The sequence below is a fragment of the Erpetoichthys calabaricus genome, chromosome 4 (genome assembly GCF_900747795.2).
Source record: "Erpetoichthys calabaricus chromosome 4, fErpCal1.3, whole genome shotgun sequence".
Lineage (NCBI taxonomy): Eukaryota > Metazoa > Chordata > Cladistia > Polypteriformes > Polypteridae > Erpetoichthys > Erpetoichthys calabaricus.
Genome location: NC_041397.2, coordinates 39,847,898 through 39,874,797, shown reverse-complemented (window position 1 = coordinate 39,874,797; position 26,900 = coordinate 39,847,898). Strand labels below are relative to the sequence as shown.

Here is a 26,900-nt window from a genome sequence, read left to right as displayed (position 1 = left end):
TGTTTGTCTAGGTGTGTTGCACAAATAGTGAAATACTGCTGTTGTCATAGACAGTTAAACGGCTAGTGTGTTAATATTTCTGACAATACTGAAAGAATCAAATGATGTCATCTGTTTTTTATTGTTAAAACCAGTAACTTGAGTCTTAATCCTCTCCTATAGGACCCTTGTATATTTTGAAGTGTGGAAAACTGTAATAAAAACATAATACTGTGAATTTTTGTAATAATATAGATAATAATCTGGCTGATATTAACAACTGTAATTATATTGTCACTGCACTCTTATTTTATCATACTAATGTTTTACTATCATTATAGATATGGATTCCTAAGAGTGACTACTTTGAATATTCAGGTAAATGTTTTACTAACAGTAACAGAAGAACTGGTTACCTGTGCTACTCCCTAGCGTTCTTTATTTTTTCCCTATAGCTTGCACCTTGCATTACTCTCGTTTGTTTATCTTTTCTATATGTGTGAACTACATGCAATACAATAAAATCAACTGGACTTTTACCTGCTGTTGTACCTGTGTTTGTAAAGGTGTGCTATGGCAGACATGAAACACCCAGTGTCAAAATATTGTCAAAGAAATTACTTGTGTGCTGTATTAAACTAATACTGTTAATTATATAAGTAAAATTACAAAGATTCTTGACCAGAACTTGTGTGATTGTGGAGTTCTATTATAGCAAACCTCAATCAAAGAAGAAAAATAAAATACTAATTCTTCAGCTCAGAAAACATGATGGCAAGTAAATAACAGCATAACAAAATCTGGAAGCTGAAAATTAACAAAGAATAACTGAATGTCATACTAGTAACAAATTAATAAACTGATCAATTATAAGTGAGCTCTAAGCACAACCAAAGATGATAAGAAACTAAATATTCCAAAGGAAAAAAGTAACTAATCATATCTTCTGAAAAATGTGAATAACTGATAAAGAAAACATCATTTTCCACTTCTAAAAAAATAGTAGTTAGCTCCTTAAAGGTGAAATCCCTACAGAAAAGGTAACAATCACATGCTAACACTAGTTTAAAGTTATGTCATGGGATCAGAAACAAAATGAGACAAGAAGTAATTATTCAAAATGAACTTAATGTGGATTTATATATGATATTTTATATTATACAGTTATATTATTATATTAGACCTTAAGGTTCTGTTAAACTGACAACAAGCAGATAACAGTCTATACAAGTACTAGTCAGGAAGAGTACTCTACATATCATTATAGGGAGGGAAAAAAAAACGACCACCAGCATGTGGTTGAACACAGTGATTATGCTTTCTTAATGTTACTTAATTTTCCAGCAACTGTTTTGGGGCCTAAAGACTATAATGATTATGACAAGAAACCAAAAAAATCTGATGTCAAACTAGGCCTTTCTAATTTAGCACTTTCCAACTAACACAAAACACAGTCCCTTCAACCTGTATTCCCGTAAAAATCTTGCTTTTTTCACTTTTACTGCATTTCCAAATTGTCAGACAACAGTCAGTTTAATACAGTCCAATGTTGCTTTCTTGCCAAGTCCCAGACTAACCTACTTGGTCTAGAGACACAAGCTCAAAAGTGGAACACCTTCTACAGAGCCCTAAATGGCCTTTATAATGACCAAGTTTGCAATGCAATATACAATCTACACTGATATTAGACAAGGCTTTGTGGTTTGTAAAAATATGTTGAAAGTCACTGGCAGTAAAGTAAGTTCAACGACCAATTTCTTTTATCATCTTTATGTAAACCACTGCAAACAATATGAAGAACATAAAAGGCTTCATCAACAAACAACTCATGACTGTCTGCACAAAAACTTGCTCAGGCAACCTATTTAACACAGAAGTACAGTGCATCCGGAAAGTATTCACAGCGCATCACTTTTTCCACATTTTGTTATGTTACAGCCTTATTCCAAAATGGATTAAATTCATTTTTTTCCTCAGAATTCTATACACAACACCCCATAATGGCAACATGAAAAAAGTTTACTTGAGGTTTTTGCAAATTTATTAAAAATAAAAAAACTGAGAAATCACATGTACATAAGTATTCACAGCCTTTGCTCAATACTTTGTCGATGCACCTTTGGCAGCAAGTACAGCCTCAAGTCTTTTTGAATATGATGCCACAAGCTTGGCACACCTATCCTTGGCCAGTATCGCCCATTCCTCTTTGCAGCACCTCTCAAGCTCCATCAGGTTGGATGGGAAGCATCGGTGCACAGCCATTTTAAGATCTCTCCAGAGATGTTCAATCGGATTCAAGTCTGGGCTCTGGCTGGGCCGCTCAAGGACATTCACAGAGCTGTCCTGATGCCACTCCTTTGATACTGTATCTTGGCTGTGTGCTTAGGGTCGTTGTCCTGCTGAAAGATGAACCATCACCGCAGTCTGAGGTCAAGAGTGCTCTGGAGCAGGTTTTCATCCAGGATGTCTCTGTACATTGCTGCAGTCATCTTTCCCTTTATCCTGACTAGTCTCCCAGTCCCTGCCACTGAAAAACATCCACACAGCATGATGCTGCCACCACCATGCTTCACTGTAGGGATGGTATTGGCCTGGTGATGAAAGGTGCCTGGTTTCCTCCAAACGTGACACCTGCCATTCACACCAAAGAGTTCAATCTTTGTCTCATCAGACCAGAGAATTTTCTCTCTCATGGTCTGAGAGTCCTTCAGGTGCCTTTTGGCAAACTCCAGGCGGGCTGCCATGTGCCTTTTACTAAGGAGTGGCTTCCGTCTGGCCACTCTACCATACAGGCCTGATTGGTGGATTGCTGCAGAGATGGTTGTCCTTCTGGAAGGTTCTCCTCTCTCCACAGCAGACCTCTGGAGCTCTGACAGAGTGACCATCGGGTTCTTGGTCACCTCCCTGACTAAGGCCCTTCTCCCCCGATCGCTCAGTTTAGATGGCCAGCCAGCTCTAGGAAGTGTCCTGGTGGTTTCAAACTTCTTCCACTTACGGATGATGGTGGCCACTGTGCTCATTGGGACCTTCAAAGCAGCAGAAATTTTTCTGTAACCTTCCCCAGATATGTGCCTCGAGACAATCCTGTCTCGGAGGTCTACAGACAATTCCTTTGACTTCATGCTTGGTTTGTGCTCTGACATGAACTGTCAACTGTGGGACCTTATATAGACAGGTTTGTGCCTTTCCAAATCACATCCAATCAACTGAATTTACCACAGGTGGACTCCAATTAAGCTGCAGAAACATCAAGGATGATCAGGTGAAACAGGATGCACCTGAACTCAATTTTGAGCTTCATGGCAAAGGCTGTGAATACTTAAGTACATGTGCTTCCTCAATTTTTTTATTTTAAATAAATTTGCAAAAACCTCAAGTAAACTTTTTTCATGTTGTCATTAAAATGAATTTAATCCATTTTGGAATAAGGCTGTAACATAACAAAATGTGGAAAAAGTGATGCGCTGTGAATACTTTCCGGATGCACTATATATTTGCAGTTGGAGATCCACAAAGGGAGAAAAAACGAATCACGTATCATAAAATAGTTTTATTCCTGAGCTTTCAACCCCTGTCAGGGGTCTTCATCAGAGGATAATGCTTAGACTTACAAGAATCAATGGCAATATATAGCAACACATTCAGTGGGGGGTGGGTGGATGGCTATCAGATGAAAATGCCATCAACAGACACTTGGACATAAACCCAGCATATGCCAACTTAAGAAGGACATATGCACTTTAATTTAACGATACACCCCCAACCCCCCCCCCCCCCCCTTTGATCATACGGACTTAGTCACCTCCACCCACCCCCCACTGAATGTGTTGCTATATATTGCCTTTGATTCTTGTAAGTCTAAGCATTATCCTCTGATGAAGACCCCTGACAGGGGTTGAAAGCTCAGGAATAAAAACTATTTTATGACACGTGATTCGCTTTTTCTCCCTTTGTGGATCTCCAACTGCAAATATGCAAACCGTATCACAGACCTTCTCTTCCATATATTATATATATATATATATATATATATATATATATATATATATATATATATATATATATATATATACATATATACATATATATAATAGTGGAACCTCGGGTCATGACCGTAATTCGTTCCAAAACTCTGCTCGCAACCCAATTTGGTCGTGACCCAAAGTAATTTCCCCCATAGGATTGTATGTAAATACAATTAATCTGTTTCGGACCATACAAGCTGTGAATACTTTCCGGATGCACTGTATATATATATATATATATATATATATATATATATACACACATATGCGCAGCATAAAGGGGCTTCGTCCCTGACACTGACGTCCGATCCCCGAGAGGGGAGCAGTAGAGTGTGTACACCTGATGAGCCCAAATGAGGGCGAAACATGTGTCGCATATTCTTTGCATTATTTGACAGTAAACTATGCAAAATTCCATGATCTGCTTCTCGCAACTGAAGAAGGCACCGTGGCAGGTGTTTGCTGAATGGCAGACCAACCACAAGCGTTACCTGGTAGGTAACCATCCACACAATTCAGGTCGGGACTCAGACTACGAATACAATGAATATTATATATATATTATATATATGAATGAGAGAGAGAGAGAGAGAGAGAGAGAGCACAAGCACTTTTAATTAACCATAAACCATCCACAACAATCAATTAACAACAATATAAAGAAATGCAGTTTTTACATGACTGGAGCTGGAATCTGGTATTTATGAAAGATATTTCAGCCACCACAAACCTATGCGAACCATCTTGTTAAGAACAGGATATCGTAAAATTCTGTTCTTACTGTAACTTTTTAATATTACTCATTGTTACAAAATATTAACAAAAATGCTATACAGTATGTCTCTTTCATTAAATAAAAATGCTCCAAATTTCAAAAAAAGTTAATGAAGTCTACAAATGTCTCTGAATGACACAGTTTTGAAGACAAAATTACAAACTAAAATTAAAAAGGATTACATGTTGAATAAAAATCACAAAGCATGTCTGTCTTTTAAACTGTCATCTACTCATGCATTAAACAAATCTTTTTTCCAAACCCACAAATCTTTAAATATTTGAATTGTGCATAATGCAAGAACCACATAGAAATGATGCCTCTTAAACCACATGAAATTACACATGCTAGTGCAACCTACAATTATGCGTATACTAGGCATAGTTATTTTCCATTTCTATGTATTTTTATACACTTGTGTATTACTTTAATGCTAAAACACTGCTGAGATTTTAATTCTACTGATATTTGATTCTCCATATGATAAATATTACATTCAATGTTTGAATATTTTCCATTCAGAGTTCTAGCTACATATTTGAAAAAAGTACATAAAAGACAGCCAGTTCACCACAACTGTTTTCCCGTGATGAATGCAAATATATTTTAACTTATTTACCAGAGTGTGAGCAACCATCATTTCTGAAGCCATAATTTCAGCCTTTAAGAGGAAATGATGAACTTAACATTAGAAATCAAAAGAGTAAAAATCTTTAAAGAAAAATACACGGGAAACTATTCTAAAAATTTAAGGACATCATTTATAGGTAACAGTATGAAACAACCGTTCAGACTCTAAAAGAGTAAAAACTATTACCACAGAATTAAACCTCAGGACTGTGCAAATGGTTTCGAATATTTCATAACAGTTGCACTTTGTATAAATGCTCATTAACAACAAATTCAAAGAAAGAACGAAAATCTAAAGTATTAATTACTGCAAGAATCAGTGCATGATAAAAAAAAACATTGGGGGGAAAAAAAAAATCAAAAAATGTATGGAAAAAAATACCATATTCAAATAAACACACACATTGGAAAAATTTCACTTCAAAAAACTAAATTTGTACTGAATATGCAGTTCCAGGAGTGCGGCAAAAGTATTCATGAAAATGATTGTCAGTGAAGTGTGCTAAACAAGGACTTTGGATTAAAACAATAATAAAGAGACACTTAAATCAAGGACAACAGGAATTAATTTCACAAAATATACCATTTTAAAAATCAAATTTACTGTTATAATTTGGAAGGCTGTCATGCATATATCCACATTTCAGAATATCTAAATGTGCATTACAGTTTAAATATTCAAAGCTAAACTGAAAATTTATTGCCACGTAACACTGGCAGAATTTATGGATTGCTTTTAATACTCACGTCTCAACTACTTTGGTTATAAGTGAAATAGTTAGTATTCCATTCCAAAGAAATAAATACCCATTTCTTGCTAAAATGTAGGCTGTTTCATTGAACTGCCCTTTTGATTAGAGAAGTCATCTGCTGTGTATCTTTTTAGCTTGAAAACTGACCAAATTTTGGATTCTCTGTGCACACAAAGACAGACGATCTAGAAGAAAGAAGAGAGGATGCACTTCCCACTGTTTGTCTTATTATAACCTGTTGGGTAGAGCAGGGCTGAGAAACTATCACTGCTACACCATTCATCCAGTATCACACCAGCTTAATTCAGTAAAGTGTCACAGCAGTTTGTTGTGGAAGCTATAGTGCAATGAAGGAAATAACAGTGTGCTAAAACATGGAAACTTGAACTTAATGTAAAAAGAATTTTAAAAAGGAAATCAGTATACAAGGATCCCAAATCAATATGAATTTCGAAGTTAAGTACACCTAACAGGTAGCAAGTCTTGTACTAAATATGTTAAATTATGACAATACTGAAAAGAAACTGATGAAGTAACTGTGCCTGGCTGTTAATCCCTATTTTTTATATATTATAAAATCAACGTATACATCTGAACCATTACTTGTGAATAGAAAGATTTTGTTATTTGTACTACAGTATTAATAAATGTATATTAAATATATATTACATAATGGGCATTTATTTTAAGAATCCACTGCCCATATACAGTAAATATTATATAAAATTAGATAGTGTTGAAAAATTTGGAACCACCCAGATATTTTCATGTTTTTGTTAAAAAAAGGTATACTTTTTTTTTAATCAACGTCATTAGTTAACACAATTACAAAACTTTCACTAATAACCAATTTGCATTTAAACATGATTAATTAAGAATGAACTAAGAAAGTTTACCATTAGAACACTGTAGTAATGAATGCTAAAAATGAGGATTTTGAGTCATATGTGAATAATAAATTGTACATCAGTCATGTCAAGCAGTAATACCCATTTACAACACATTACTAATGCCTTGGCTATATTTGTAAATCAATGTAATAGTACCATGATAAAAGTATCAGTTTCTATCAAAAACACATGAGTGATTTTAAATGTTTGAACACAATGTCTTGAATTTTAATAAATTTGCAAACTTTTATGAAAACATGTTTTTTCTTTGTCATTATAGGTTATTGAGTGTAGAATGATGGGCTAAAATTGCAAATGTGTCCATTTAAAATGAAATCTACAACACAATAAAGTATGCAGAAAATTGAAGGGTCTGAATTCTTTCTGAATCTACAATATATACATAAGTATATATGGACACATATGCATACATACATTTGAATTGTGACAACTGAATTCACAGAATGGTCATACAGTGTCGCCTATGTTACAAAGTAACAGCTCCACAATTTTAGCAGAATAGTGGCATATGGTGAGGATGCTATAAACAAGTGTCTTTAAGTGGCAAAAGAGGTTCAAGGAAGGACGAGAAGTTGAGAACAACAACGCCAGAAGTAGTCAAGTTTGCTAAGCATTCAAATAGAGCTCCAATACTGTTTTTCCAGACAGACTTAAATTTTAATAATAAATGGAAAAAAAGAAAAAATAAACAATAAACTACTAAGACATAAGAAAATATACATATTTACTGTACTTCATGCTTTATAAACCAATGACCAAACAGGGGTTAAAAATACATGCTCTTGCCTTAGGGTAATTAGAACAAGTCACTGGTTTCTCTCTGGAAATAATCCAGGTAAAATGACACTCAAACATAAAATTGCATTTACTGTAAAAATATATGCCTTTAGTATTAAAACATGCATTTATAGTACAGGGAAAGCTCACAATCACCTACAGCAAGACTTTTGGTGAGATCACTATGCCTCATCAGGAAAATGTAGCTAGGGTGCCATATATTATAAACAATTCTTGAGCACTGGAATGCACCCTCAAATCTTTTTATGCAAACAATGCCATACAAATAAGTAAACAACCTTAAGTAAAGCTACTGTATATAGACTGGTGTTATGGTAGCAGAAAAACCATGTCAAAATTGAATACATAAGAACTGAAAATTTGGAAAAACAAACAAGAGTCACTTGTAATCTGTTAGGGTATCTGCATCAACATATACAGCTGTAGTGAATATGTAGCTTATACATGATATTTCTGCAATTTTCTTATAACTTAAGACTTTTCTGGTGTGTTTGCACATAATGCGAAACAATCCTACTGGGTACAGTAACACACTGTGGACTGATGGTTAGAAATTCTGCATAATTATTCTTCAAGGAAAATTGTCAGCAAAGTTCAAATTGCATTGAGATACCTTAAATAGAGTACACTGTAAAAAGTTCAGAAATTTCAAAACATTCCATTGAAAAAAAGCATTGACAAACTGTAAAACTCATTATTAATTACGCGTTAAAAGGAAGAAATAATCTGTTAATTAAATCTATTCTAAACTATATTAAAATATAAAAAAGGTTATAAGCATGCTGATGTTTTACACAGCCACTTCAATGTTTATTTTAGTTATTTCCAAAGGCATTAACAAAAGTTAAAAATAAGACTTTTTAAGACTGTCTGTCCTTGTAAATAAATGCATGATTAACTTTGAGAGGGAAAAAAAATAAATAAATAAATAAAAACAGGCCTTAGGGAACAAGTTACCTTGAGTAAAAATGGTACTGTATAACTTATGCATTAAAGATAAATACTGAATGAATTATCAAAAAAAGTGAATAAGCATCAACTCCATTTACTTTATAAGGATTAAACAATACTAAGTACAGCATTAAGTCAACTTCTGCAGAGGTTAAAAAAAAAAAAAAATGACTTCTTCCATCCACGTCACTTGCAGTTTCCTGTTCCTTGCAAAGGAATCTTAGGTAATTCTTCCTGATTGTTAAAAATGTCTACAATTGCAAAATGCTATACTCATTAAAGGTACGGACAAACATGTGCTGAGGGTTTTACCAATACACAGCACAATGAACTTATGAATGTTACTAAACCAAAAGGATGCTACAATAAAAGCAAAGCTCCTTAACTCTGACAAGGGAACATGCAAAGTAATTTTCCTTTTTAATATAAAAAGAGTAAAAAAAGAAACTTCCAGTATAGATCACTAATATAGTCCCTAATCATACTCCCAGATCTTACCACACAGGCTTCTTCAATATTTCATAAGCATAAAAGATTTTATGCACCTAAAATCTAGAATAATTTAGCAAAAGAAATACATCCTTGCTGTGCTGAGCATCTTAAAAAAAGTCTAAAAACAGTTTTTAAATTGTCTTTTTTTATCAATTATTTATATCACACAAAAACTTAAAATATTGCAAGATCATATTTTATTAACAGTCAGCATTTTTGTTTTGCATAAAGTACAACTAATGGACAGTCCTGATTATTTCCATTTAATTTGTATTCTAACCAAAGCACCTATTTGGCATCTTTGACTATTGGAAAGAAATACAAATGCCAAAACTATTGATGAGATCCACTTCATCGGAACTTTTAGGATGGTGCATGATAACAATAATTATTAACCTTGTCACACTTTACATTTACTTGCTTGACAGAAGCTTTTATCCAAAGCAATTTACAAAAAGAGATAAATATAATCAAGTAACATTAGGCTAGGGCCTTTTAGTACTTGCATACTGTTAAATGTAATAGGAGCGCTATGATATCTTTTGGTCTCTGAACCACTATAGGCTTATTTTCTACAGTATTCCATCAGTTGGCAGTTTTGTTTTCCTCTCCTCCCTGGCCATCTTACAAGTGCATAAGTTACCAAATTGAACTATGACTTACAGACTTAAAACTGCCTAGAGATAACAGTTTAATTTATGCTTAATTCCATCATGGACGTTCAGTTTATTTTATTTATTTGAACCTTTGCACAATAATTGATATGTCTTTTAATAGGCCTCTTTAAGCTAGCGTTTTTAATGAATTGTGCTGTACAAGTAAATACTGTTGCATTGTAATCATATTCATGTTACCTTGATTCTGAACGTAGTATCCTACTGTTCTTTTTCACAAATGCATACAGGGCACCATGATACAGGTATATGACAAGTATGAAACAACCTGTTTCAGTCAAGCAATGAGACCAAACAAAATGGATGCCCAAAGTTTAAAAAACAAAAAATTAAAAATCGTGCTTTCGATGCAAGTGTATCATGGTTAAATGTGAAATGTGTGCAGACAAATGAAAGTTAACATATTCAACCTAACACCTTGCTAAACTAGGATCAGAGTCTGTAATTTATAATGGATGGTAACTGCTCGACAATTGTATTTTTGGCATGCTCTGGTCTTTTTGGTTGAACACATTTTGTTTTTGTGTTTTGTTATAATCAAATATATTTAGTAGAAAACATGTTATGTCTTCTTTAATTGCCAAGTATCTAAATAACATTCCCCAGGAACACAGGTTTTGTAAAAATAACGAAAACTCAGACTAAAAATGGCACAAATCAAACTTAGAAGTTCTGGACTAATGTCAAGATTTGTACACTTCCTTGAAAAAATGTCTTACACTAATGATGCCAAATCCAAAGAGCAAAGATCCAAATTATAAGTAGTGGCAAATAAAACAAGATATAAAGTCCTACAATTGCTCTTGCACTGGCTTTCTTGAAAATCACTTTACACTGCCCTTCAATGAAGTAGGCATTAAAGACGTTGGGTTTTGGTATAAAAATCATACACTACAGTAATTTGTGAGAAATTTGAAAACCATCATTTCCTTACCTGAATCAGCCAGATTAATAACTTGGACATAAAACAGGTTATTTAGGAAGGTGTGTGTGTTTGTATGACCTGAAACACTGCCCCAAGTTGTTTCCTGCTGAGTGACCAGTGCTGTTTGGATACAGTCCAGCTCCATGACAAAACTGAACTAGATTAAGTGGATTTATAATGTAATCATATTTGTACATTTATGGAACATTTCCTTTTTTATTACATGATCAAAGATGCATGGACTGCAGTATACAATCCAGAGTCATGTTCATGATGTCTACAAATACTGTATATACAGTAATAATTCATGTGGCCAACACCTAAAAAGTGGCTAATTAGTTTTAAGCAGCACTCTCATACAAACTACTTGCCAGAGAAAACCATATAGCAACCATCCGATGGTAGTCCCCATTACTCTCACGGTCCTCACCTGCAATAACACGAACAAACGTTTTACAAGAAGACCCCACACACCAACCATGCAATTACTCACCAGAGGACCCTGGCTCTGTCGCCTGATCAGCATGCTGTAGTGGGCCTGTCTGCGACTTATCAGCGTGACTTCTGTTCAAAACACATAGGCAGGCAATCCATAGGGTTATCATCTTGCTGAAATCCATCCTGAGTAATTTCTCGCAACGGCCAAAAAATAATGTATATAAAAGTTGAAAGTTGCCGTTAATTTCAAAGAAGTTGCATATCCACAACGATGAAAACTGTCTTAACGTGAATAAAAACACATCAAAAACAATCGGTGACAATTTTTCAACGCTGTAAATAAAAACTAAGCTTAAACAAGTACAAAATTGGAGTCGAGACTTCTGTAAAATTAGACTATTCTTAAAGAGGCCAGGCGTGCTAATTAATTTAGCAAAAAAACAAAAAAAAAAAAAACTTTTTGATACACAATAATAATTATCAAGGTGAGGCTTATGGCGTATGAATGCAATTACTAATCTTAAAGACAGAACTGCTCTTTGATTTATAAAAGAAATTGAGGGTGTCTTGTTTCTTCTAGCCCGTTTTGCTTTATAGATCTATAACCATAAAAATACATTTGTGAAAATGCCAATTTCGAAATTGGCCTTTGGGCAATAATATTCAGTATTCAATAAATGAGAGATATGTCCACACTTGAAAGCAAACCTATTACAGATTATTAAATAGACTATCAACTAATGAAATAAGAAATGTGTATAGGCAGGAGTACAGACCGCACCCCTCTTCTCTAACCTGCTCAAAAGAATAAGTATAATGGGAAGTACTTCGGTCCTACCAGTTGTTTCTAACAGTATATCTTTGTCCCGCTGTTTTCGTTTGGGACTCTGTGTGAATGTCTATAGTTAGATGCAATAAGTTATATTTGGATTTTATCCAACAGCCCCTGCTTGCCAGGCACCCCCACCTAACACTGCGTTTGCTAGAAAGCACCTCTGTTCGCTTTTGACACCGGGACGTTGCGCATATGGCCACGTTGCAGCTAGCGATCTGCAGTGCGAAACCAATCCGAAAACTCGACTCGTCCTGCTGCTTCCCAGCAAGGCTAAAGTAATCTGATTAGAATGCAGTAGTCCGCTGGTACGCCCGGTCCACGGAACTCTCTCTCTCTTTCATCAGGGCTTTACGTTGTCCGATTTATGAGGTTAAGGCAGGTGTGTAAATTCCGTTCCTCTGACGTTGGTGGTCTCACTCATTAACCAAGGATGCGATATTAATGGTTCATTCCCATTCTTCTAATATCCACCACTTAATCTCCCCTTTAATTCTTCCTTCTTTTTATACCAGTTGTCCTTCGAAACCTAACAAGAGTAGAATAGAAATCTGCGAAAAGAAGACAGAGTCACTTGCTAACCTCCCTAAAATGCTCACACCGATTCGGTATGTTTTATGGCGAGCAGTAACTGCGCCTTCCTGCTGTCCATCACGCCCGCTGTTTCTCCCCTGTGCCTGCAGTCACTGCTTTTCGCTCAACCCGCTCTCAGCTGAGTTCCTGCAGCCGAAGCCGAGACAAAATAAAAATGTAAACCAGTTTCCCGACAGTAAACGTCCAAGTCGATGAGGCCTCTGTCTGTACTTTACATGCGTACGTAAAATAATCTTCTTTCCTATTAACTGTTGTTAAAAAGGCAAAATTGATAAATAAAAAGCATAAACTGGAAATTCCAATGCTCCTCGGCGTCTATCAAAGAGCCGAAGTGTCCTGACACAGTGCTGCTTTAATCCTGTCTCTGCAGCAGCAGCAGCAACTCCGTCCCGCCTGCCGTCGCGAAGAACTGCGGAAGACAAGAGGAGTTGCTGCGCGCGCGGCCAACACACCGCCCCCTCGCGTCTAGGCGTAACACTGCGCATGTCCGAAACGCACGCGCGTGCATTCTCCGCGTTGTTTTAATATGGAGGCTAAATATGAAGTCGTGCTATGAAGTGACGAGGATGTGCTTTAAAATGTGATTTTAAGTGATGAAGAAGTGTCATAGAAAAATGATGTAACGGCAAGAAGTGCAGTGCTGTGAAGAAATAATACTGACATTAAGATTTACTTTAAGGAGGTGTTCAAAACATGCCATAAAACAAACATATCTAAACACATCTTCATTGCCTTGGTTTCATTGCAGATATTCACTCCTCTCTTTCAGATGATGTCTTTATTACTTTGTGCATTTCACAGCTTGGGTTAATATATTTCAGAAGACAAAAAGACTGCATGTTTCAGGGGCCTTGGGATTTTTCTTTGTGCCGGAGCAGGAAAGAGTGGTGCCAATTAGAGTGATTTGTAACTACAGTACTTCCAAAATGTGCATATCTCACCCTTTGAGAACCACTAATCTACACTTAAAAATGTTTACAAAGGGAATAATAATAAATAATAATGTTTGCTGGTGTTACTTTGTTTTTCCTAGTTACATTGACAGAAATCTCTTAGATGTTCTATGAACACGATTGACATTGAAGCAAATCTATTACTTTATTTTCTTTGAACAGGAGCATAATCTGTCTCAGAGACTGTTGTCATTACTCACCTATTTTATGCTAATCATAGATAAATATATGCTGCTGGTATAAAGCAACCGCAGTAACATTTCTTGACAAGCTTCTGTTGAATAATTTGTTAGCTGAAAGTCCTCAGTGTTAGTGTGTCAGAGAGAGGATTGGCAACATTGTTCATAATGGCTCTCAGTTTTGTTTTAAATCTCTCCTTCACTACAATCTGCAGGGAGTCCAGAGTGTGTCACACACTATAATTGAGCCTGTCCTTTTAATTAGCTTGTTAATTCGATGGGACTCTCTTGAAGTGATATTACCAGCCTAGCACACCACAGTGTAGAAAATCATGCTGGTCATCACAGAGTGATAGAAGATGTGAAAGATGTCACTACTTACTGTACATTAAAGGAATACAGTCTCCTAAGGAAAAAGATCCTGCTCTGCCCTTTCTTGTATAGTTCCTCTGTGTTCCAAGACCAGTCCAACTTGTCATTGCTGTGGCCACCCTAGTACATGTAGGAGTGGACTACCTCTGCATCCACTCCCTGAATAGTGACTGGACATAGAGGCTCTTTGGTGCAGCAAAAGTCTATAATCAGTACTTTGGTTTTGCTAATGTTATAGTGCAGACAGTTTTCTTTGCACCAAGAAACAGTCAGGGACATGGATCTTTATGACAGCATAACCAAAAACAGGATACAATAAGCATAGGAAAATGTATAGATCATGTTACATTTTTGGTAACATTCATCATTAAGGTAATACTTCCTGTCAGAATATTTAGAATTTCTTTAGTAACTTGGAGGGCAGCCTAAAACACCTGAGACATCTAGGATGGTAAAGAATTTCTTGTGGCTTCTTTAAGGTGTCAATGTGCTTGGTTCAGGTAAAGTCAGGTAAAGGTCTCTGTGATGTGGACACCAAGGTATCTTATACTGTCCACCTTCTCCACGTGAGTACTGTATATTTGGAGGAGAAGGTAGTGCCTCTGCCGTTTTCTCTGAATGTCCATAATCAACTCCTGTGTCTTGCTGACATTCAAGAGTAGACTGTTGTCCGGACACCAGTGTGACAGATTCTCCACTTAATTTAGATAAGCCTGCTCATTGTTTTTAAAGATCAAGCCCGCCACAGCTGTGTCATCAGAAAACTTGACAGTGCTGTTATAATCATGTGCAGCATGCAGTCATACAGTATGTGCAGAGGGAGTATATCAGAGGACTCAGAACACAGTCCTGTGGAGCACCTGTGTTGAGAGTGAGAAATGATGTATGTGACCACCCACTTGAACCACCTGGGGTTAAAAACCTAGCTGCACAGTGAAGTGTTCAGACACAAGTCCTGGAGCTTGGTGATGATCTTAGATGGGGTTATTGTGTCAAATGCTGAACTATAGGCTTTAAATATCATTCCCACATAATTTCTTCTCCTATTGTGGGCTAGTACTGTATGTAGGATCGACTCCTCTGCAAAACACATTTTTCCTCAACTGCATAAAATAAAAAATCATCAGAGAACAGCCTTGCATCTTGATCCAGTTTCTTTATACCAGTGGTTTACATTCTCAGTCCTGGGGGGTTCCTTTGGCTGCAGGTTTTGTTTGATCCAGTTTCATGGTTAGTAAATCTTTTTTACTTCTAATTGATCTCATTGTTTAATCAGCTAGTCTTTTTTTCGTCTATTATTCTGCCTTTAGAAATGAGCAGTAGTTTAAGATTTACATTCATATGAAATTTAGAAATTTTGGTGTTGTTGCCATATCTTTAACTTAATTTCTCGTTTTCTTGTTAATTCACCATTTTCTGTCGAAACCACTTTAAATGACATGGAATACTATATTCTGAAATTTATTGGAACAAAAATCTGCAGCTACATTGGTCCTCCAGGATGGGAAAGGGAAATTGCTGTTTAATAGAAGTAAGTGACTACATTTTGTTGAATCATCTTCAATGAAATTATCTGGATTGCATAATCCTGAAATCCAGAAAGGTTGGGAGCATGTGCTGATAGCGTGAAAGAAGTTTCTTGAATTTTAGCATTCATATCAGTTTTATTTAACAATAAAAAAGCATTATTTATTGTTGCTGCGGTGGGTTGGCACTCTGCCCAGGATTGGTTCCTGCCTTGTGCCCTGTGTTGGCTGGGATTGGCTCCAGCAGATCCCCATGACCCTGTGTTCGGATTCAGCGTGTTGGAAAATGGATGGATGGATATTTATTGTTTTATTTTTGAACTTTGTATGGGGGTCACCATACATTTTTAGTGCTTAAAAGTCTTAGCTCTGCCCTGACTAAGGGGTTGGGTCAAAATGGAACTGGTTGAGTCTCAGTTAGTCACCAAAATAGTAAAGTTTATGAACCTCTGGGCTTTCCTAAACACTTCTTTGCTGACCAATAGACTGAATCTCTCCTTCCTACTTCCCAGGTGTCCTCTATCTTCATTTCTTCTTCCTTTTCCTACCTCCAGGTAAGCACTTGCCTCTGCTCCTTTTTCAACTCCAAGTTCACTTGACTGAGGAGATGGAGACACTTACAATTCTGTCCCTTGGCGCTCTTTTGGTGCCATCACATCCTACCAGAAAGCACTTCCAGATCACGTCTGATCATACAGACATTAAAGCAAATCTACATTTCCCAGAGGCCTCCGTGACAGTGTTAACCACTGAAGCAAAGTAATGGTATTGGTCACAAGTAGCATTAGCCTAGTCTGAGAGATAACTGACCATTTGGCATCTTGGCCAGGTCAGGGTGTCCTCTCCAAGATGCTCCTCAGCTACCCCTGGCATCCTTTTACTTGTACATCTACACTTCTCAGAGATCCTTTTCTGAACACAGTATATTTGACTGTTAAATTAAAGAAGCAGTCTTCCCGATTCACATGCAAGAAAGTGGAGCTTTTGAACACCAGATTGCTTTGTGACTGCTGCTAGTGTTATTGTTTTGACATTTGGGAAAAAATCTGAAAATGCAATGTTTAAAAGAAGCATCATGCACAGATTGTAAAATGTGCCAGTGATACTATCTGGAATGTTGAGTGGTTTTATGGTCACCTTGCTACAAAAAAGTCACAGTAGCTCTAGAAACTATGCAGAAAGGAACTGCCATGTGCATGGCTGACATTAAAGGCCTGTTCTACTCAAAGACCCTCAGGTGATTAAAGACATTGTCAGAATTCTTTTGGTTAAATAATAAATTACTTCCTTGACGGCACCATGGGAAATCAAGGGAAGTGGTTTTAAGTTGAAGTCTGAAAATTCTTTTTCATAAAAAGGGCAGGAGTTCTGAAAGCAAATTAATAAGTCACATAGATGGCATCCTCTTTTTAATTTTTCTTAGTCTTGACTACTTTTTGAAAGTGCATGGATAAGATATTGGCACAACTTAGTAATTAGGTAACCTGTTAATCTTCATTAACTGAACAATTTCCTCTCATTTACAAAAACTTTGTATGTTATTAATTTCTAGATGACTGGGAACAAGCAAAAAAATTTTTGTTTTACTATTAGATAAAAACTAAAAAGGAAATGCACTATAAATATAGCTTTTTAGTTTGGTCCATAAAATACAGCAGTAAAATGGGCTTTTATTAGTTTGTGTGACTTATCGAACTTGCTATTTAAATTCATTTGTTGGTGAAAGTTTCATTAGTTAATACTGATCATATAGTTTAAGATTAGTTTATCTATGATGTTATTAAATTTGAGTTTTATTTTCTACTTTTATGGAGGTTGTTCCCCTGTGTACCAGCTGTGGTGTCTTGCTCACTTACCTCCCTGTTGTAGAAAAGACTGGTATTGACCAATTTTCTTTGCTTTATAACACACATCTTCTACTTATGCTGCAGCTGCAAAGCCCTCTTTCACTGGTATTGAATCTAAGCTAAAGCGTAACTTCTTCTCACATCACCTGGGTTTCATCTGGTAAGAGTGATTCATCACAGAAAAATGACATCCAGAGATGTCTCACTGTGGCACCATCTATTACACTTCGTTAGTGAACAAAAAGCCATAACTCCACCACTGGCATTCTTGGTGGGCAAAACCTCTGCATCAAATATTAACAAAATGGTTGGGCTTACATGCTCCCAAGAAGCCAATGACAAACTATTCAATCCTTCTTTTATAATTGATTGCAAGTACTAATTCTCCATTCTCTTCCTGGACTTAACTTCTGCTTTGTAGCAGGACCCATACTGCCTATGGTGTGTCCACAGCAAATACTAGAGCTGCTCTTCTGTTCTAAAATGTAACCTAGTGCTAGAGTGTAAGAGTGGGATGGAGTCAGACATGGATGCTATATTGAGTCCAACCTTGCTTAAAGACAGCAAGGTGCACAAACAAAAGAGACCTTACATAAAGCAATGTGTTCAACTGGCCTTAGGACAAGGTCAACTGATCATTGACTGCCCCAGGTACAATTTATTTGCTAGCAAAACAGGACTATTGTGTACAAAACCTCAAAAAGTGTAAACTGCATTACAGCACCCAAACAAGGTTCAAGAAGCCAGGAAAGAGAAAACCTTGTGTTACAAAGAAAGGCAAAGCACGCTCAATGCTGCTCCATGTGTGCCAGAGAAACTCTCCACAGATCCTGAAGGAATCGGAACAAAGCATTGCTTCCACCTGGAAACAGCAGGAATCAAACTGACATGAACAATTTTTCCTTTGGTTCTGAGACTATTGTTTGTAACTTTGTAGTTAGGTAAAAACCAGTGAATATATAAACAAATATTTCTGGTAAAAAAGTGGGTAGCGCTGCTGCCTCGCAGTTAGGAGACCCGGGTTCGCTTCCCGGGTCCTCCCTGCGTGGAGTTTGCATGTTCTCCCCGTGTCTGCGTAGGTTTCCTCCGGGTACTCCGGTTTCCTCCCACAGTCCAAAGACATGCAGGTTAGGTGCATTGGTGATTCTAAATTGTCCCTAGTGTGTGTGTGTGTGTGTGTGTGTGTCTGCGTCCCATGCGGTAGCCTGGCGCCCTTCCCGTGGTTTGTTTCCTGCCTTGAGCCCTGTGTTGGCTGGGATTGGCTACAGCAGACCCCCGTGACCCTGTAGTTAGGATATAGCGGGTTGGATAATGGATGGATGGATGAATTTGGTTGCCTTAGCTGGTTATAATAACCTATGTTAATGATAGGTTTTTAACTGCTAAAAGCTTCTTCTTCTAAATTTGGTAGTCAGACATCAGTATAAGACAAACACAACCTCACAGTGGAGCTATGAATGGGAAGCTGATCAAAGGAAAATTTGAAGAAATCAAAACTTTTTAATATTAAAGGCTGATCTATTGAACCAGCTGAGAGATCAGACCTCCAACAACAAACTTTAAAGGCCATTCCTGAATAAATAATGTTTCCTATGCTAATTCTTTACATAATAAATAAGGAAATTGTTTTAATTGGAGAAGAAAGATCAAACCAACCTAGATTCATGTTTTGTGTTGTTTGTTATTTTCTGTATATGCTTGCATATAACCAGCTTCTGTTATCTTTATTGTTCTGCCAAGTGATGGAATCTGTAGGCCACATAGGCATTGCTTAAGGAACCAGTAGAAAACGTAACAAATCAAAGGACAGGTATAGTTAGAAACAGTAGGAGAAAGAATGAACTTCAGAATACATGAACCAAACTCATAGTCATAAACATTAAATCTATCAGAAGAATTGCTTGCCAAAATCTTGAATGTGCGTTTGTAGAATGGTATGCCATGCAGCCTGTATAGTGCCCAGAGTTCATCTGTGATGACTACTGATGGTCTCTGGCATGCCAACTATTGTCTGACCATCTCACAGAAGTGCTCAGTCTAGGATACATCCAGTGACATGTGGGCCAAGGAATGGGGGGCACAACATGGTCATTCAGAAACTGTACAATGTTTCATGCCACACGTGGTCAAGCATTATCCTTTTGGAATATGACACCAGGGAACCTCTGCAGATTGGATACCACCTCTCCTTCCATCACCTATATCAGTGGTTCTCAATCTGTGGGGCGGGCTCCCCTAGGGGGGCGTGAAGTAACAAAAAGGGGGGCACAAAAATGTGAAAAAAAGAAAGCAAGAATCAAGAATATAAAAAATAAATCTATTGAAACCAAAACAAATTAACTTAAACTACATTCTGATACTAGAAAAATAAATATAGAGTTAGATAAATGTCGCTAAAAGTTAAGTAGGTATAATAAAATATGCATCTATGATATATCATTAATTAAAAAAGAACAAATTGGTATTAGTGGGCTCCTTTCAAAAAAACGTCAGGGGGGTGCGATTAAAACTGTTAATGAAAACTCAGGTTGCAAATACTTATAGGTTGAGAAACACTGACCTATATGATGTATTACTGGGCGGTCAAGGTACAAGCAAAGTACACGGGGTGGGAACAGGAGTGGAACCCAATTGCAAAAAACACCATAAAACCTGGTGCTGGGTTTGTAGCTGCTGTCCACTTCACTGGTTCCTAAGAGTACATTAACTGCCCACTAGTTATTCAATGAGGTTCCCTTTGCAGGCACCTTTTGTACCCACTATGGAAAAGTCAAGGGGATTTAACTTGCATACATTATCTGCATATGTGGTGCACTTGTAATCATTTTCACATTCCTGCAAATTTCAGAGCAATATGATGCTTTTTTTTCCCAGTGTTTCAATTTTATTGGAAATAAGTGAACTATAATATTTACAGTACATCTCTGAAAGTGTGTAATGTTGGCCCAGTTTTTGGTACTGCTCCCTAATGTCTTGTCTTGGGTTTAAATCCTGTACTTAGACACTACCTGAGTAAAATTAGCACATAATCCCTGTGTCTGTGTGTTTTTTATTTCAGTTTCACCATTTTTCCTACTAGATGCACATGGTAGGTTAATTGGCAATTCTAAATTAACCCAATGTGAATGTGGGTTTCATGAGCCATGATCCCTGTCTTAAGTCTAATGCTTCTATTTTAGTTTCCAGTGTCCTGCATCCCTGAAATGGATCAAGTGATTTTGACAATGTTCAGTTGTTATGTTATATTACATTACTGATAGCTGTCACAAAAAAATGTTCAGTATTAAAACTAGTGTGTGGAACATGCTATATTAATATCTATTTTTCAATCTTCTATTTTTTATTAGTTGCCTTAGAATCGATGAAGGTGTATGCTATATAAAGAATAATAACACAAAAAAATAAGAAAAGGTTTAATTTGCACTAATGTACAGACATTTCAACAACTCACACTATATTCTTAGAACTATACCACAACTCTTGTTTTATCTTGTTAAAACTGTATGTTTGCAGACTGTGGGAATTCCACAGACTTCTAACGTACACTGTAGCCTGGGAAAAAGGGGCCTGTTTTTGATAGTGCCAAATGATGCTATTAACTGGACTGTAATAATTTCATCACAGTGCTCCTCTCATTCTAGGTCAAGTTCAGTGTCATTATAACATTCTATGATACAAAGACAAGGAGATTGTTGGCAATGATTTTAGAGTAATTTAGTTCAGATCAGAAAGTTATGTTAGATATGTGCAGTTATTTTCATCTAAAATGCTAAGCAGCTTCAACTGAGCTCAAAGTACACCCAACATTTGCTGTGAAAAGGTATGTTGAAAAAGTACAAAACTTTGCCAAGGTACAAGAAAAAATAAAAGCAGCACGTTGTTAAGTAAGAGAGTGTTAAAAGGATAGTGTCTGGGCTTTCTAGAAAAATATGAAGTGTTCTCTTCTTATAAGAGAAAAAGCCACTGTGATGTTTCAAAAAGGTGTATGGTCATAACGTGACCATATTTATTGTAACACATCATGACGTCATGACATTCTGGGAATAAAGGATGATCAGCAGACTAACACATTGAAAATAATTATGCCAAACAGTTGACATATCTAAAACATAAATAGCACAATGTAGGGTATATGTCACAGTGGTGCAGTGGTAGCACTGCTGCCTCACAGTAAGGAGACCATGGTTTACGTCCTGGGTCCTCCCTGTGTGGAGTCTGCATGTTTTCCCTGTGTCTTCGTGGGTTTTCTCTGGGTGCTCCAGTTCCCTCCTACAGTCCAAAGAAATATGGATTAGATGACTTGGTGATAGTAAATTGGCCCTGGAGTGTGTGTGTGTACATGTGTTCACCCTGCAATGGACTGGCACCCTGTCCAGGGTTTGTTCATGGTTTGTGCTCAAATGCCAGCTGAGATAGACTCCAGTGCCTTCTGCAACCCTGCTCAGGACAAACTGGGTTAGAAAACGACTGACTGACACAGTAGGGTAGTTATTTTATTAGATCTGCCCCAACATTCTTATCTCTTCTCACTGGCATTTGACCCTGCAAGAGGTTGACATTATGTTTGTATATGTTGGCTCATGTACAGTCACGATTAGAAATACGTGTGCATGGATGCAGGCATTTTGAGTTTATCTTTTATGTAATGGTTGGTTATGTTTGCAGTTCTGTGATTCATATACTGTATATATATATATATATATATATATATATATATATATATATATATATATATATATATATATATATATATAGTTTGCATGTTCTCCCCGTGTCTGCGTGGGTTTCCTCCGGGTGCTCTGGTTTCCTCCCAAAGTCCAAAGACATGCAGGTTAGGTGGATTGGCGATATTAAATTGGCCCTAGTGTGTGCTTGGTGTGTGGGTGTGTTTGTGTGTGTCCTGCGGTGGGTTGGCGCCCTGCCCGGGATTGGTTCCTGCCTTGTGCCCTGTGTTGGCTGGGATTGGCTCCAGCGGACCCCCGTGACCCTGTGTTTGGATTCAGCGGGTTGGAAAATGGATGGATGGATGGATGGATATATATATATATATCCAGTGGGGCAAAAAAGTATTTAGTCAGCCACCAATTGTGCAAGTTCTCCCACTTAAAAAGATGAGGGAGGCCTGTAATTTTCATCATAGGTATACCTCAACTATGAGAGACAAAATGAGAAAAAAAAAATCCAGAAAATCACATTGTCTGATTTTTGAAGAATTTATTTGCAAATTATGGTGGAAAAAAAGTATTTGGTCAATAACAAAAGTTCATCTCAATACTTTGTTATATACTCTTTGTTGGCAATGACAGAGGTCAAACGTTTTCTGTAAGTCTTCACAAGGTTTTCACACACTGTTGCTGGTATTTTGTCCCATTCCTCCATGCAGATCTCCTCTAGAGCAGTGATGTTTTGGGGCTGTCGCTGGGCAACACGGACTTTCAATTCCCTCCAAAGATTTTCTATGGGGTTGAGATCTGGAGACTGGCTAGGCCACTCCAGGACCTTGAAATGCATCTTACGAAGCCACTCCTTCGTTACCCGGGCGGTGTGTTTGGTATCATTGTCATGCTGAAAGACCCCGCCACGTTTCACCTTCAATGCCTTTGCTGATGGAAGGAGGTTTTCACTCAAAATCTGACGATACATGGCCCCATTCATTCTTTCCTTTACACGGATCAGTCGTCCTGGTCCCTTTGCAGAAAAACAACCCCAAAGCATGATGTTTCCACCCCCATGCTTTACAGTAGGTATGGTGTTCTTTGGATGCAACTCAGCATTCTTTCTCCTCCAAACATGACGAGTAGAGTTTTTTCATCTGACCTTAAGCAGGGGGACACGTCTGGCACTGCAGGATTTGAGACTCTGGTGGCGTAGTGTGTTACTGATGGTAGCCTTTGTTACTTTGGTCCCAGCTCTCTGCAGGTCATTCACTAGGTCCCCCCCGTGTGGTTCTGGGATTTTTGTTCACCGTTCTTGTGATCATTTTGACCCCACAGGGTGAGATCTTGCGTGAAGCCCCAGATCGAGGGAGATTATCAGTGGTCTTGTATGTCTTCCATTTTCTAATAATTGCTCCCACAGTTGATTTCTTCACACCAAGCTGCTTACCTATTGCAGATTCAGTCTTCCCAGCCTGGTGCAGGTCTACAATTTTGTTTCTGGTGTCCTTAGACAGCTCCTTGGTCTTGGCCATAGTGGTGTTTGGAGTGTGACTGTTTGAGGTTGTGGACAGGTGTCTTTTATATTGATAACGAGTTCAAACAGGTGCCATTAATACAGGTAACGAGTGGAGGACAGAGGAGCCTCTTACAGAAGAAGTTACAGGTCTGTGAGATCCAGAAATCTTGCTTGTTTGTAGGTGACCAAATACTTATTTTCCACCATAATTTGCAAATAAATTCTTTAAAATCAGACAATGTGATTTTCTGGATTTTTTTTTTCTCATTTTGTCTCTCATAGTTGAGGTATACCTATGATGAAAATTACAGGCCTCTCGCATCTTTTTAAGTGGGAGAACTTGCACAATTGCTGGCTGACTAAATACTTTTTTGCCCCACTGTATATATATATGAATGAGGGTGTATAATGTTTAAAGATCCAAAACACCTCATGATTCCAGGATCATCACTGATGATGCCTCCAGTAGCATCAATAGATATATACGAATTTTAGATAAGCTATCAGAATTTACTGATCCTTTTGGTGAAGCTGGGCTGTGTCTTTATGACTTTTTTCCCTCCAGGTTTGCTTAATCGTTATTATTGTTTATCAGGCACATTTCTGCATTTTTGTTTGGTTCATTTTGTCTTCTTTTCACTAGTTATTTTGGATTCTGGTATTGTTAGCAATGTGGTATTTTGGTATGTTCCTGACTGAATAAGGACTAGACAATTGAAGTAAACTCTTCTATATAGAGTGTAAGGGATAGCCAGCAGCCTTACCCAGCTGGGACACCCATAAGACGGAAGAACCTGGGGAAAGAGCGTGCACAGGGCATTATCTCCCCCAGAGAGGCAGATGGCAGGTGTCTTGGATTCCAACAGGGCAGCATGGTACATGGAGTTTTTCAACCCAGCCTTATTGGGTTCCATGGGTGCCGTCTGGGGGTAGTGCAGGGTCTGAGAAGAATTATTTCATGGGGTTTCCATCTCACCCTTAAATGCTTTGGGACCACGTGTACAGAAGAATGGAAGTACTCCCAGGTGGAAGATAAAAGGAGCTGCCTGCCTCAGATGGACGAGCCAGAGTCAGGTGGAAGGTGGGCAAAGCTTACAAGGAAGTGTGGAGGAGGCAGTGGAAGAGTGACTGAGAGATGGACAGAAGACAAAAAGTTGCTTTATTGTGTTTTACAGTACTTATTGTACTTGTGGCTGTAATGGGAAACACTTGATTCAAAATGTTTCCCACAATAAAAACCTCTGTGCCTTTTAACTGGTGTCGGTGTCTGTTTGTGTTAGGTGTTTGGGGAGCTGAGCACCCCCTTATGTCTACACGATCCACTATTGGTTTCCTTTTGTTTAATTTTTCCTTATCACTTTAACAATAATTAAGGTTTCAAGAGAACATTTTTACTTATTTTTTATTCAATGCCATCTGAAACCAAACAAATGTTTGCGTTATAATGGATGATGCTACTCCATAAAGCATTGTTATAATCCTCTGTGAAAAGCCTGTTAGTGGAGTGAGAGAAGGCAGGAAAAGGGAGGCTTTCTTGTTTTATTAGGGAGAGTCAGTAGAGAAGTCAGACAAGCAGAGTCAGTTTCACTAAGAGACCAAATAAACAAATCCAATTGGCAAATAAGCCCTGGAGTCATTAAAGTGAAGGATGCAATAAATATTTACCTTAACCAAAGTTTGTTAAAAAAGCAAAACAAATTAGCACTGAAAGAGTCTCAGCTTTGAAAAAGCAAAGACCAGATGCTAGCAACCCACTAGCCAATCTTATAGAAATGTTTGTTATGACATCCCCATCAAGATGTTCAAATTAAACAGAAACAAATTAAACAAATTTGCATAAATCTTAACAATTGACTCAAGGCATTAGGCATTAACTGGTAAAGAATGGCATGACAAATATTTTTGCAAGTAATAGAAAGAAGTGACACAGGCACTATGACCTTTTGCAGTATATACTGTATAACTTGCTAGTCCTCCCTTGAACATTTTCCTTTGGGTCTCTCAGATCCTTCCAGATGGACACATGAGACTCTCATCAATACTTTGCCACAGTAATATCTACAGTATACAGTGGTGTGAAAAACTATTTGCCCCCTTCCTGATTTCTTATTCTTTTGCATGTTTGTCACACAAAATGTTTCTGATCATCAAACACATTTAACCATTAGTCAAATATAACACAAGTAAACACAAAATGCAGTTTTTAAATGATGGTTTTTATTATTTAGGGAGAAAAAAAATCCAAACCTACATGGCCCTGTGTGAAAAAGTAATTGCCCCCTTGTTAAAAAATAACCTAACTGTGGTGTATCACACCTGAGTTCAATTTCCGTAGCCACCCCCAGGCCTGATTACTGCCACACCTGTTTCAATCAAGAAATCACTTAAATAGGAGCTGCCTGACACAGAGAAGTAGACCAAAAGCACCTCAAAAGCTAGACATCATGCCAAGATCCAAAGAAATTCAGGAACAAATGAGAACAGAAGTAATTGAGATCTATCAGTCTGGTAAAGGTTATAAAGCCATTTCTAAAGCTTTGGGACTCCAGCGAACCACAGTGAGAGCCATTATCCACAAATGGCAAAAACATGGAACAGTGGTGAACCTTCCCAGGAGTGGCCGGCCGACCAAAATTACCCCAAGAGCGCAGAGACGACTCATCCGAGAGGTCACAAAAGACCCCAGGACAACGTCTAAAGAACTGCAGGCCTCACTTGCCTCAATTAAGGTCAGTGTTCACGACTCCACCATAAGAAAGAGACTGGGCAAAAACGGCCTGCATGGCAGATGTCCAAGACGCAAACCACTGTTAAGCAAAAAGAACATTAGGGCTCATCTCAATTTTGCTAAGAAACATCTCAATGATTGCCAAGACTTTTGGGAAAATACCTTGTCGACCGATGAGACAAAAGTTGAACTTTTTGGAAGGCAAATGTCCCGTTACATCTGGTGTAAAAGGAACACAGCATTTCAGAAAAAGAACATCATACCAACAGTAAAATATGGTGGTGGTAGTGTGATGGTCTGGGGTTGTTTTGCTGCTTCAGGACCTGGAAGGCTTGCTGTGATAGA

General features: G+C 37.5%; 2 protein-coding genes across 4 annotated transcripts in view; one reads left to right on the top strand and one right to left on the bottom strand.

Annotated features, from left to right (window-relative positions):
* Positions 1 to 13,188, bottom strand: part of LOC114649956 (stromal interaction molecule 1-like) — a 218,201-nt gene extending 205,013 nt beyond the window's left edge. For 2 of the 3 annotated variants that reach the window (XM_051926480.1, XM_051926479.1), the window contains exon 1: positions 11,406 to 13,188. In XM_051926480.1, the coding sequence (XP_051782440.1) occupies positions 11,406 to 11,532 (127 nt within the window). In that variant the 5' untranslated portion in view covers positions 11,533 to 13,188. The remainder of the gene's footprint in view (positions 1 to 11,405) is intronic. The other variant, XM_028799351.2, reaches the window with a different exon arrangement.
* Positions 1 to 26,900, top strand: part of slc6a7 (solute carrier family 6 member 7) — a 666,512-nt gene that overhangs the window by 269,963 nt on the left and 369,649 nt on the right. The window lies entirely within an intron of this gene.